The sequence below is a fragment of the Passer montanus genome, unplaced genomic scaffold (assembly GCF_014805655.1).
Source record: "Passer montanus isolate IOZ18808 unplaced genomic scaffold, ASM1480565v1 scaffold85, whole genome shotgun sequence".
NCBI lineage: Eukaryota > Metazoa > Chordata > Aves > Passeriformes > Passeridae > Passer > Passer montanus.
The window spans coordinates 2,869,526-2,882,564 of NW_024373812.1; the positions used below are offsets into that span (position 1 = coordinate 2,869,526).

Genomic DNA, 13,039 nt, shown 5'->3' on the forward strand with positions numbered 1-13,039 from the left:
GAAATTAAGCTTAAAGCCCATAATTTATGTATCTTTGTTTCATATTAGCTGACTGTGATGAGTAATAATTCCTAAAGTTCTTTTACTGCCTCCTAATAACACATATTAACATCACGTCAAGGCCAAAGTAATGGCTTGGTTCCAAAAAATAGAATACAACCAGACACTGCAAGAGGATATGTGATTTCTGCTAACACATCTACCTGACTAAAGAAGTATAGTGGTATTGTTTCTTTTTCCTCTTCACATATTTCCATGTGGTACAGCATGTATGAATGGGTTGTCCTTGAGACAATTTGCTGCTTATCTAAGGAGGAAAGCCTGGTGTCAGGAGTTCAGGGCACTTGGCATATGATAAAATTAGCCTTCAGCAAAGAGAGTTATGAAAAGCCATGTTTAATGCTAGGGTTATATTTACATGTTGGAAGACAATTTGTTTCCCTGCTGCAACTAATTTGAATTTGTGCATGCCATTGTGTCAGGGGTTAAGATGTGAATATATTTGAATCAGCAGTTAACAACCAAAAAAACGGCTGTTTTAGAGGGGAACTCTTTTGAAACTTTTGGAGTCTTTCCTAGTAACTTTAGAAAATATGATAATGTGGCCTAAGGGGCCAAAATGCAGTTACATACCTGCCTGAGGGTGTAGCAAGGATGCTCATTAGACAGCCTGGTAGTCAACAGCCCCAGATGGAATAAAAGTTAGACTAAGTCAGTAGCATATTTTATTCCTTGTGCCATCCTTGCTTTTAGCCCAGTTCCTTTTACTGGCCTTCTGGTTTTGCCAAAGGCTATTTGGAAATCTTCAATTCATTAACAGTGAGTGCAGGCTGAGACTCAGTATCCCCATTACGTAAGGACTGTCTCTTTGGTGGTAGGGACAGACAATCACCAATCAGAGGGTGATCAGATCATACAGGTTTTAGTTCATGGGACACAAAATTGGTATGACCTACCTTAAAAAATACATTCTATTCGCATGAATTAATTTCATTCTCATTAAATATAAGGATGAAAATATGAAAGATAGACCTAGCAGACACTTAAGATTGAGTGAGGGTAAGTCAGAATATTGAAATCCTTTAAATTCTGCAGCAGAAGTTTATCATGTGATTCATTTTGACTTCAGTGGGAGTATTTAAACTGTGGCACTTAAAAGCTTTCCAAATAGAAACAGACCTAAGTGGAGTACATTATTGTTAGCTGAATTATAGATGCTATTCTCTATTTCTTCAAAAATGAAATTTTGTAAAGAAACAGATATCAAATACACAGTCCTGCTGATGCTAGTACCCTAAACAAATTCTGACTTGGGTTTGTACGTATCTCCTCTCTTCTGGCTTCAGCAGGCCTTTGCAACCTTCCCGAATTTGTGGAATGATGCATATTCAGGCTGTCCACTCTGTCCTGGAGATAAATAACTACCTTGTCATCATGGCAGATGAAATGATCAGTAACACAAGTTGGTTCTTCAAAAAAGAATTAACAGCTCACCTGGCCCATTTTTCATACTGCAAAATCAGTATCAGGAGTGGTGCTTTGTATTTAGGTGTATTTCAAATGGAGACATGATGCATTTCTCCTCAGCAGGAGGACCTCTTTACAGCAGGAAAGTGAGATTTAAGTGAAAACTTTAAAAACTCCTCTAAATTTAGAAAAGCAGTCTGAAGAACCACAGTCTTGACTGCAGTTGCTTAACTCCCCTCTCCTTCCCCCCTGCTCCCCATCCTTCAACAAATCAAAAGACATTAAAAATAGTCGAGGGTTGGCCAACTTGTAAACAGGTTAAATGAATGACAAAACAGTTATCCACTAGATAGGAAGTATGATAATATTTAGTGTCTGCTAATACAGTAAGTATTCTGGTATTGGAGGGATTGCTGCTTTCAGACTTGTAAAAGCTAAGGTGCAATTGGAAAGGGATAATCACTGCTACTTCATGTTTAGGCGTAGAAAAAGAGTAGATGTTCTCCAGAATCTGAAATGGATAAAAAATATATGGATTTTTTTTAGTCTGAAATCAAACCACATAAATATCTTACATTCTGCCTCCTTTAAGTGTCAAAAAGGAATTTTAGTGGTATTTGTACCTCATACTGTGTTTTTGCACCCAAAGGGTGTTTTCAGTATAAATTTCTACTTGGTTTGGCTTTCAGTTCTATGGAGGGCCAGGAAGCACACACAGTGAGTAAGGACCTCTGGGCTGCTGCCTTCCTATTTGCTGTGGTTTTGACCCTTTTCTCCACATGGCAATAGACCTTGGGTATGAAGGACTTCCTCTGTGAAATCTACACTACTAGCAAAAGCTAAAAGGAAATTAAAACAAAGTAGAATAACTCATACCCCCTTTGCAAAATTATGCTGAACATGTCTTTTTCTGTACTTCCATAAAAGTAATTCTGGCTGTTGGCATCTTGGCAAGACTACAGAACTTCCAAATATTTTATTGCCATTAATCATATTTGGTCAAGTGGTAAATAAGACTGCTCTTTATTTTCAATTCAGTTTATATATTTGAGTGCCGCCTTTCCATTTATTTAATTTTTTTTTCTGCTTTTCTTTGTATTTTTTCTTTGGATTTTGTTTTTCTTCCAAGACCTCCCTGAGTGATACGGGCATTTTAATCCCGCTGAAGTCATAATAACTCAGTGTGAGATTTATTATTGCAACAAGTTTTCAGTCTGTTTCCAATTGTCAAATGTAAAGAAAAATTGTTTCCAATAAAACACACAAACTAAGGGAGTAGTTCTCTAGATTGTGGATGGCTTTGGTCTATACTGGATTCAGCTGGCTGCTTTGTTACTGTTTACTTCATATTTTCATTATTGTGTGCAGAAATGCATTGCAGCCAGCAGCTTACATGTGTATTAAATAAATAAGGGAAAACACAATAGCACCCTGAGAAGTTAGCAGACCTGGTCTCGAAGAAGGAGATAATAACACTTTCCACCTACTGTACCTAGGTGGAGGATGTTTTACTTGCACTCTCCCGCCTACTGGAGGATGCCATCATTGTTCCTATTCTGCTGACTATGAACAACAGCAGTCCCCTGCTTCTCCAGCAGCTCCAGATAATTGTTTTGATGTATTGCTGGATGGACGGGATTTGCACTGCCCTGCAATCCTGCTGATACAAAAATGCCTTTAAGATCCTGCCTTTCCCATCCTAATCTACAAAGGAAACAGGAAAAAGGAACTTAAACTCCCTGTACTCAGACAGCAATGAGACTGTTCCAGTCTGCGCCAGTGCTCTGATTTCTTGCCTGTGACTTGTAAACAGCGTGCCATGCAGGACAAGAGTAACTGCTAAAGGTCTACCCCAGGGAAAGGATACTCCATGAGCGACTGTAAGAACTGGATGGATATACTTTGGAAAGCATGGACCCTCTAGCACACCTAGTTCTCTATGGATTCAGCCTGATGATTTCAGGTAAACTTTGTCTTTAATAGCTGTAGTGGACCTGTCATGCCTTTCTTTGTTTTTCATACAGTATGCATCTACTCTTTCACTGTCTACCCTTCACTCCAGTGTTTACCTCTACTGATTTAAGTACTCATGTTTGTTTCAGTGAGTCCACATCTCTGCAGAGCTCTTACAGTGAGTGAGGGCAGGACTGGGGCCAGGCAACTGGGGGTGATTTAACTACATGTAGGATCCACTGCTGCAGCTTTTAACTGTTGAAGTTATTTGTTGACACATGCTGCAGCAGGGTTTTGGTTTTTTTTCTTTCTAATGGTACAATTTTTTTTTCACACAGCTGATAACTTTAAAACTGTTGGTGTCATTTCCTAAGAAATCTGTTCCAAATACAGATTAAATGTCAAGTTCTTCTGTTACTGACTTTATGAACTAGGTGTACACTTGATGTGTGTAGCTATTCCAGTATCTGATTTTAGACGAGATTCCACAAGTGGGATTTAGATGAAAGTCAGTGAACAAAAAAGGGGGAAAATACAAGATCAATTAAAAACACTCCAAATATGGTTATATAGTATTATCAGCAAATGTTATTAGTTCAGCAAGTCAGAAATTATCATAAGAGATATCTGTAGAAAGGTGTACAGAAATATTATAGCGATTCAAATTTAGTTTACAGTAATTTCAGCATGAATGTTTGAGATATCTTGCTGAATCTATCACATGCAAAGCCCTGAGGAAGACTGTCCTCCTGCCATCAGATTCAGTTACTCCACATTTGAGTATCACTTTTACAATCCTCATTTTGATTTTCTAGTCAGTTTCTTATGTAAAAATCTGTAAAGTCAACTGACATGAAGTCACATGATAACCTTAGATTCTTAACTCACCCTTGACCATTGTATTAAGATATATGCATGTTGTTTGAGTCCATCTCACAGTAAAAATGTAATGTGCTGTAGAACTGCAAATTGTTCTGCAATGAAAACCAGAAAGTAGCAAGAAAAGGCAGAAGTCCTCATTTCTGTGCAACTTTCTTCACAATTGCTTTGCACAGATCTTCCTGATTAGCAGCATGCTAACAGCTGTTAACAATAAAATTGCGAATTTGAGATGTTGCTTTTGGCATCGATAAAAGGCTAGAGACTAATGCAGACCAAAAAAAAAGTTTTTAATCTGTTGAAATCATCTTTGGAAATATTCTTATCTAGTAATTGCTGTAATAGGCTACATATTGTTATTACCAATTCCTCTTCTGTGGCTTCAGTTTCTTGGTTGTTTAGCTGCACATGGATTTAACCTATTTAGTCCTCAGATTACTTCCAGCTTTACACTTTTTGGTAATATCTGGTGCTCTAAGCATTATTGATGGAGAAGAAAAGTAAGTGCAGTTATTCCAATTTTTTTCCTTGTCCCTCCTGTTTCTCTGCATGGTGTCATATATGTATTTGACACAGACAGCAGTGACATTCATTAAGTCACAAATACAGGAGAAACAAGTCATTTGCAGAGATTAGCTATAAAAATATGGAGACACAGAGAGCCGATCACCCATGAGCTGCCAGTCACTGAATTTTCCACAGGGGCTGACCAGCGAGGTGTGTGCTGTAGTCACACCCATCTCAATAGATCTGTCAGCTTTCCCGCTTTTGTTTGAGAATGATATCATGTTTCCTGGGGCGAGCAGTGGAAGACAATGTGAGCCTGCTTTCCTCTAGATACTGCAGGCGGAGTTCAGGAAAGCAGGAATGACATTCCCTGAGCAGGGGAGGGTCTGCACTGAGCACAGACACTGAACTGGCTTAACCTTGTCCCGGATGATTGCAGGCTTTTCTGGGTGAGTTGCTGTGTAGGCACAAAATTCACTCCACCCTTTTTCAAGGTGAAAACCACTGACTTGGTTCCCATAAGAAGAAATGGCCTTTGATTTAATGTCTTTTTATTTTTAATAGCAGTACTCCATTAGCAGCTAGAGCTAATGATCCAGTTTGGAAGGTGGCATTCAAAGTATACAGAAATGCTCACTTTTACACTCTCTACATTCCAGAGCAAATGTTCAATTAAACTGATAAGGAGTTGAATGTAATCCTGCTGGGATTCTTCAAACTAGATTGAGTATCACCACATGTTTTTTCTTTTGGTTGTTTATGTCCCTGACATTTTAAACTAGCAAAATTATGCTGACATCTATCCTGAAATATGGGTTCAAATGCCAAGCTTGTGGCTAGGTTCAGCCTGTTGAGTTCTGACCAAAGAAGAGCTCCAGATTTACTCATTCCTCTATAGGCAAGGAATGAGTGTCACAACTTGCATTTTGCCTCAGAAATGCCTCTGGTATCCTCAGGTGTCCTCAGATGGTCTAGGAATATGCTTACAGTTTCTCACACTGATCTAACTCTCAGAAATGTTCAAGTATGAGCTTTATTTTATTTATCATTTATCAGTAAAGGATCGGTGAAAACCAGCAACAATTGTAATTAGCTTCAAGAACATTTCTTTGACTATTCCTATCAGTAAACAAATACGTAATCAAATGTCTCCTTTCTTCAAGACAGAATTTTCTGTGCTGCAATTTTGCTCTTCCAATAATCTTAGACCCAGTGGCTTTCTAAAAATATGGGATTTTTTTTTCTGATTTAGCTGTTGGACCCATATATGGTAAAAGACTTAAAAGATTATAATAGCCTTTTTAGAAAAAGGTAACAGGGGAGCAAACCAGTTCAGTAGCACTCAATTGCTCTCTACCATATATGCTGATGGCTTCTATGCATTTTCTTTGGGATCAGTATGTGTTATGAAAAAAAATCTAAATTATCTGTATTATGTGAGTCATTTTCATCTTTGGAAAGTTAAACAGCTTTTAACATACATTACCAGACACACAAGCACCTTTATAATGCTGTAGGCTTTTCAAAATGACAAGTCAAAATTTTTAGTTGGATTGGAAAGTTCTAACAATTCTGCTTCAATATTTTTATTTCTCTTTTCAAGTTTAACTTAACCAAAAGAAAACCTGTATTAAGGATTCATAGGCTAATCCATGCCTATGAAGAAGAATGTTATTCTTCCCACAGTTAAAGGGACTAGGCCTCTGTGAGCATCTTCAAATAAGCTGTTGTCAGATCAAAGTGGCAGCTGTACTTCAGTGTGTCATGTGGCTGAGTGCTGGAGTTTTGAACCTTCCACAAAGAAATGGAGGAAAACCACTTCTGACCTTTCAATGTCAAGTATTTCATAACTATAACTGTGAGGTTTTAATATCAGGTATTTGTCACATGACCAGACATTACACTGACGCACAACCTTTCTGACACTTAAATTATCCAACTAGTAATGTGAATTAGAGGAATTTTAAATAAATTCATATTTTGTTCCTGAAGTGTATTTGATTTGTGAGACACTGACATTGCATCTGCCTTCCATCCTGTTCCTGGTTCACACCTACTGAGATGCAGAGTAGCTCTCAGGAAGCTTGTGTTCCCAAAAGTAATTTCGACAGCTGGGAGTGGCCAGGAGTGAAAAGGCATTACATCAGGACCAAAGGAATCAGCTCTGAAGGGGTGAAATGAAGTCACACTACATTTATAAATGTTAACATATGCTATTGTTTTAGATGCAATTTTCATATATAGATACCTGAACATACATGTACTGTATGGTTTTTATACTAAGTCATAATTAAGATGGGTTTTTATACTTAGTCATAATTGAGACGAGTAGATGACCTTTTTGCTGAATTTTCATTTAAGGGAAAACTAAAGCTGCAATATTTTGCACAGATTGTCTGATACCCGCAAGATTTTTATCTGGAAGACTTTATTGTACAAGAGGGAGAATAGAAGTCATAGATACTGACTGTCACTGAACAGCTGTCTCTAGGGCAGGGGAGATGCAGTTGGGCCTTCATGTGCTCACAATGAGAATTACCTGGGCTGGAAACTAACTCTCTATCAGTCACATGCACAAGCATGCTTGGCCTAGACCCATCTCTTAAACAAATAAAAAACCCTGTTCAGCTCTCTTGGAAGACCAAGAAGTCATGGTGGTATGAAGGGTAGGCACAGGAGCAATGAACCAAAATGGATGCACCCACTACCTGTGTGAAACTGATTTAGTTCTATGACCAGGTCCCTCTGTAAGATCTATCTGGGAGTGGAAGGATGAAAATCTTAGAGAATCTGCAGCAGAGAACTCAAAAGACAGTCTCTATCCTGTACTGGGTAGGTTGTATTTGGGATGCTGTTCCACTGTGCTTTCAGTGGAGGCACACAGCAAAGAATAACCCATGTCTAAAAGAGAGAATTTCCTATAAGAAATTTAAAATGGTGAATATTTACATTACAGGTTTGATAGCTGTTCTCTAACTGTTAAACAAGAGTCATATCTTAAAGAAGTTAAAAAGCTATCAAAATACATCTTGTAATTCATCACTTGGAACCATTAATCTCTTTATGATGTAAAGATATTAGTTAGGTGTTTGCTATGTTCTGAAAGGATTTTTAAAAGATACATTAAAAAATGACATTTCTCCTTTCAGAAATGCAAAATTTTACTTCAAGGCTGGTATTTTTTTTTCTTGACTGCTATTATTTTTTTTTGCGCTGTCAGTGTGACTAATTAAGTGGTTAGTTAATTTCTCCTTTGGAGTATAACAAACCTTCCTTGACAATGCAATTCCAACTGCACTTCTGATTGTGCTGATGATTTTCCCTTGTGTTATTTCCTGTTCATCACAGACAAGCAACTGGTCAGGGGCATTGGCCTCCTTAGTCACAAAATGTGCTTAGCACCAGAAACACTTCCCAGCTACTTTAGTCAGAAAAATCATTAAGTGGCAAAGTGAGGATGCCCTTCTGTACAGGCAAGAGCATATTAGAATATGTTCTCCCAGCAGCAGTGCTCACAGACAGCCAATCTTGTGCTTATTTTATTGACTAATTGTTTACCTGTGTTATTTTACCTACTTCAGCTTGGCACATTTGCAGTACAAATACAACCTTCATAATGCAACTGACAAGGGCCAGCCTTGTTGTGAACGTATTTATTTTCATGTGCACATACACTCTTGATGATATGATACCCATATTTTGCTGGCTGCAAATCCAACCAGATGCACCTGGACTACAAGCCTGTCCTACTGGAGCTTTCCCATATTTGTCAGCCTCTTTCAACATTTTCAGCATTACCTGGTATACTATCAGCTTGTTATTCAAATAGCCATTGGTGCTGCTGTGTTGTTTCCCATTTTACTCCCTTGTAGTCAACCAGGCCTAAGGAGAAATCATGACAAACCATGTTTTGGTTTCTTTCTTGTATTTTGGTTACTCACACACACACACACAGAGAAACATATTTCAGCACGGCTTCTCCCCTGGAAACCCCAACAAAGCTGCAGCACTGTTTCTCTTCCGGCTTTTTCATCTTAAAAGGTTGTTTTGACAGGTTGTGAAACAACAGACAAGCAGAAAAAACAAGAAGGCAGTGGTATTTCCTTCAGCTGCACCAGACGTACCCAAAGGCAGATGAGCAGATACCAAGATAGGCAGGCCCTTATAGCTTTGAAACTATTTTGTTTTTCAGACATGTGCTCTGGTCTTCCCACTACTGCTAAGTACCATAGTGATAGCCTGTCAGTAATTTTTCATTAGTTTCACAATACCTTCCCCCCACAAATAGTGCCCTATTTCTAAGGGCAAGTGGTCTTGGTATTGGAACGGTGAAGCATCACACAGCTGCACAGTAGCATCATGTAAAACAAAACAAAAAGATTCTTTACATAAACAGCAAAAAAGGTTTTATTGGGAAACCGGGTTGTTAGCTCATTTATCAGATGTTTTCCAGGAGCATTTCTGTCTTTTCTTTCACCCCTGTTGTTCCAGTTCTAGGGTAGAGAATCTTACTCTCTTTGGACACTAATAACTTCAGCCTTGTTTTCCTGTGGAGGAGTGAGCTGTCAGAAGAGAATCTGACTCACTGGGAGAAATTACCTGAGATGCTGCTATCTTTGCATTCCAGATAACATTTCCAGGACATATAAAGATCACTGAGCCCATAAAATGAATACATGGTTTCAAAGCCCCCCAGATTATTTCCTTTCTTGAGGATGAACCAAAAATAGTATAAGTGTTGAAAGCCCAAGAAAAACCATCCAAAATTGCCAGATTGTGGTTTGGTGCCAGATTCTGGTTCTACCATTCCTATGAAAAATATGCCCAAACAGTTAATGTTTTGGGTTAGTTTCTGACTGTCTTACTATTAAGTAACGAGTACTTAATTTTTTTTGCTTTTTGGAACAGGAGACATGTTGATTTGATCTCTATTTTATTTATTTCTTCATATTTAATTTGCATTGTTTCCAGTCTGATTATCTTATACATTGTCTAGTTAATTGATTTTTTAAAAATAATTGTTTATTCAGTACTTCCCCAAGATTTAATCAAATGCTGTACTTCCTCAGCAAAATTGCTTATGTGGCTGCCATTTATATTTCTAAATAGATTAATTTAATTCTTTTAATCTGATACATGGTTTTATATCAAAAATAGACTGGAAAGGGTACAGCTGAAGCTATAACTACAAAACAGGACACAGTGAGAAATACTGAGGTTTAGGCTATTTAGCAAGTTGGGATTGTTCTAAATCAAAACCTTATTATTTCAAGCAGAGGGAGTACTCATTGTTATATTTTAAGAAACTTGCAGGAAGAAGGACTGATGACTTAAAAGTTTGGGACATATGTTTTCACCAGTCTCTAATTTTTTTTTAAATCCTGCAGTGAGTGTCATATGCAACTGACTAGTTCACTTTCAGCATAATACCAAAACTAAGAACAGATTCTACTTTTTCCCCACGGATATAGTATCTATATGTTTTATATTCCTGTTTCCAGATGCCTAATAGCAGGAATAATTTGTGTTCCAAGCAATAGCAGTAAAAAAAAAAAAAAAAATAAAAGAACTACATAAACATTACCTATTACATCTATTCTCTGCTTCACATGGTGAAAAATGGAGTGGAATTTGCTGGAATTTTCTGCCCTTTCATCTTCTCTTAAATAATTAGTACTTTAAAAATATCAACCTTTCTGCTTACCTCTAGAACAGATCTTCACCGTGATCTGTTACTCTCAAATACCAGGAGGAAGACTTCCTCCTTATATTAATTTCAAGCAATCATTAATAAAGCTCTACAAATATAAGGAAATAAATATATCTTTAGGTGTGTAATGTCTAAACAGTTTCTTTGCTTCTGCTACCAATCATTATTAACACCTAAAGCCTTCCTCAGAAGTCTGAATTCTCAATACCCCTTGCAAATATGACCTGTATCCATATTACATGTGCTGTGAAGGACAATGAGGTGTGGTTATCCTGTGATGGAGCTGACAACTCTGGCTGCTTGTTGTGGAACAGGAGCATAAGCCATTGTGTTGAACATTTTTTCCAAATAACTTTGCAAAGGCCTCACACTAGATAGAAAGTGCCTAGAATTTTCCCATGTTTTCCTGGAGAGAAGACAAGGGTTAACAGTGGAAATCTAGAAGTATATGGACTGTCAGAGGAAAGGACAAATCAAGATTTTTGTTAATTTGTTGATTTTGTTGAACTAAGAGTTGCTTTGTGTACTCATCTATGGCATTAAACTAGCTCAACTCAAGATTGCCACATTTACTCATGAGCCCTAGTATCTTGCACCAATAATGACCTAGAGCAATGTTATTTTAATCTTTATCACAGACTCACTTGCTCTTTGAGTAGAACTATGTCTGGGATGTGTTCTAGGGAATTTCTGAGAACTGTTTCTTTCGGCTGATCCTAGCCGAGTTTTGCTGGTGCAATGCAGCACAGAAAATATGATGACTGTTCCTGTATGAATGGCATTTTGGTAGGGAATAAGAACACACAGACACAGCATGACAAATTTATTCTCTGTCTAGCACAAATTCTGCAGTTGAATATCATAGAATCATAAAATAATTTGAGTTGGAAGGGACCTTTTTAAGGTCATCTAGTTCTCACTCTTATGGACGGGGACACCTTCATTTAGACCAGGCTGCTCGATCCAGCCTGGCCTCGAACACTTCCAGGGATGAGACATCTACAACTTCTCTGGGTAACCTGTTCTAGCAGTTCACCTCCCTCATTGTGAAAAATTCCTTCTTTATATCTAATCTAAATTGACCCTCCTGTTATTTCAAGGCATTACCCCTTATTCTATCGCTGCATGCCCTTGACAAAAGTCCCTCTCCAACTTTCTTGTAGCCCTTTTAGGAACTGGAAGGTGCTATAAGGTCTCCCTGGAGTCATCTCTTCCCCATGCCGAATAATCCCAACTCTCACAGCCTTTTCTCATAGGAGAGGTGCTCCAGCACTCCACCATCTACACAGCCTCTTGTAGACCTGTTTCTACAGGTCCATGTCCTTCCTGTGCTGGGACCCCAGAGCTGGAGGCAGCGTTCCCTTCTCACCAGACCAGAGGGGCAGAATCCCCTCCCTTGCCCTGCTGGCTGCATTGCTTTGGATGCAGCACAGGATACAATTAGCCCTCTGGGCAGCAGAAATCTGTACTAGAAAAGCTGTGAAATAAACAGCTGAGTGTCACCCAGCAAGGAGGAGGACAATCCTGTAATTTGGAGTGTGTCAAGAGGAACTGTAAGCCTTTCCCTCCATTTATTTCACTGTCTGGGCTATAGTCAGTGTGCTGTTATTTAAACTTCTATAGAGGATAATATTTTCACTGTGCTGAAAAGACTCAAAGCACTCAATCACAGTGAGTGATGTGTCATAAATACTTGGCAATGGGTCTTCTTTGCATGGTATTTCCCATTTACAGCATTAGCCTTCTGCAAGTGCTTTCTCTTCTCAAAATCTATTTGCACAAACAGCAAATTGCCTTCCTGATAAGGTCTGTTCTTCGAGGGCCAGGGCAGGAGTGAAAGGACTTTTTCAAAGCAGCAGAGAGGATTGTCCCTGCTGCTGATATAGGCTGCTTCCTGTCTCTATTTTCTGTGCTTTTCTCAGAGCTAAATTCTGTTGCCTTATTTGGTTCTTACATACTCAAAACCTGCATTAACATCCAGGACATGTTTTACCTAAATTTTGCCAGACTAGACTAGTTCCTTTCTAGCAAGAACAGTTGGTTTATTTGAAATTGCTTTATCATAAACAGATGCTGTATGAATCCCCACCCAGTAGAGTCAAAGAAAATATTGCTATCACCTCCAAGGCCTTATATTTGTAAAATGCCTTTTTTTCTTTTTCAAATTATATCTGAAGCATAGCTTTTATTGGTGCAAAACTTAAAATATTTTAATTTCTGCTTGCAATATATTCCAGCTATGAAACCTTTGCTGCAAAGTCATGCAAGTGATGTTTGACATATAATTCCATACTTACACATAGATATAAATTCCTTTTAGAGGCAGAAAATTATTTTATGTTTCTCTGGGAAGAAACTCCATCTGTGTTCCATCTGCCTCATTGAGGTGTCTGGGCTACTCTTCAGTGTTTAATATGACAAAAAGCCACCTATCTTTAGACAGTGAATCAGAACACTATCCATTCACTGGTGGCTAGATTTTGATTTACCCAGAATATTCTCAAGTTTAAAAAAGCAATATGT

At 38.2% G+C, this 13,039-nt stretch overlaps 1 protein-coding gene across 2 annotated transcripts in view; it reads left to right on the top strand.

Annotated features, from left to right (window-relative positions):
• Positions 1–3,055: 3,055 nt before the first annotated feature.
• TEK (TEK receptor tyrosine kinase) overlaps positions 3,056–13,039 on the top strand; it is a 40,102-nt gene continuing 30,118 nt past the window's right edge. For both annotated transcript variants that reach the window (XM_039733258.1, XM_039733259.1), the window contains exon 1: positions 3,056–3,430. In XM_039733258.1, coding sequence (XP_039589192.1) covers positions 3,379–3,430 — 52 coding nt within the window. In that variant the 5' untranslated portion in view covers positions 3,056–3,378. The remainder of the gene's footprint in view (positions 3,431–13,039) is intronic.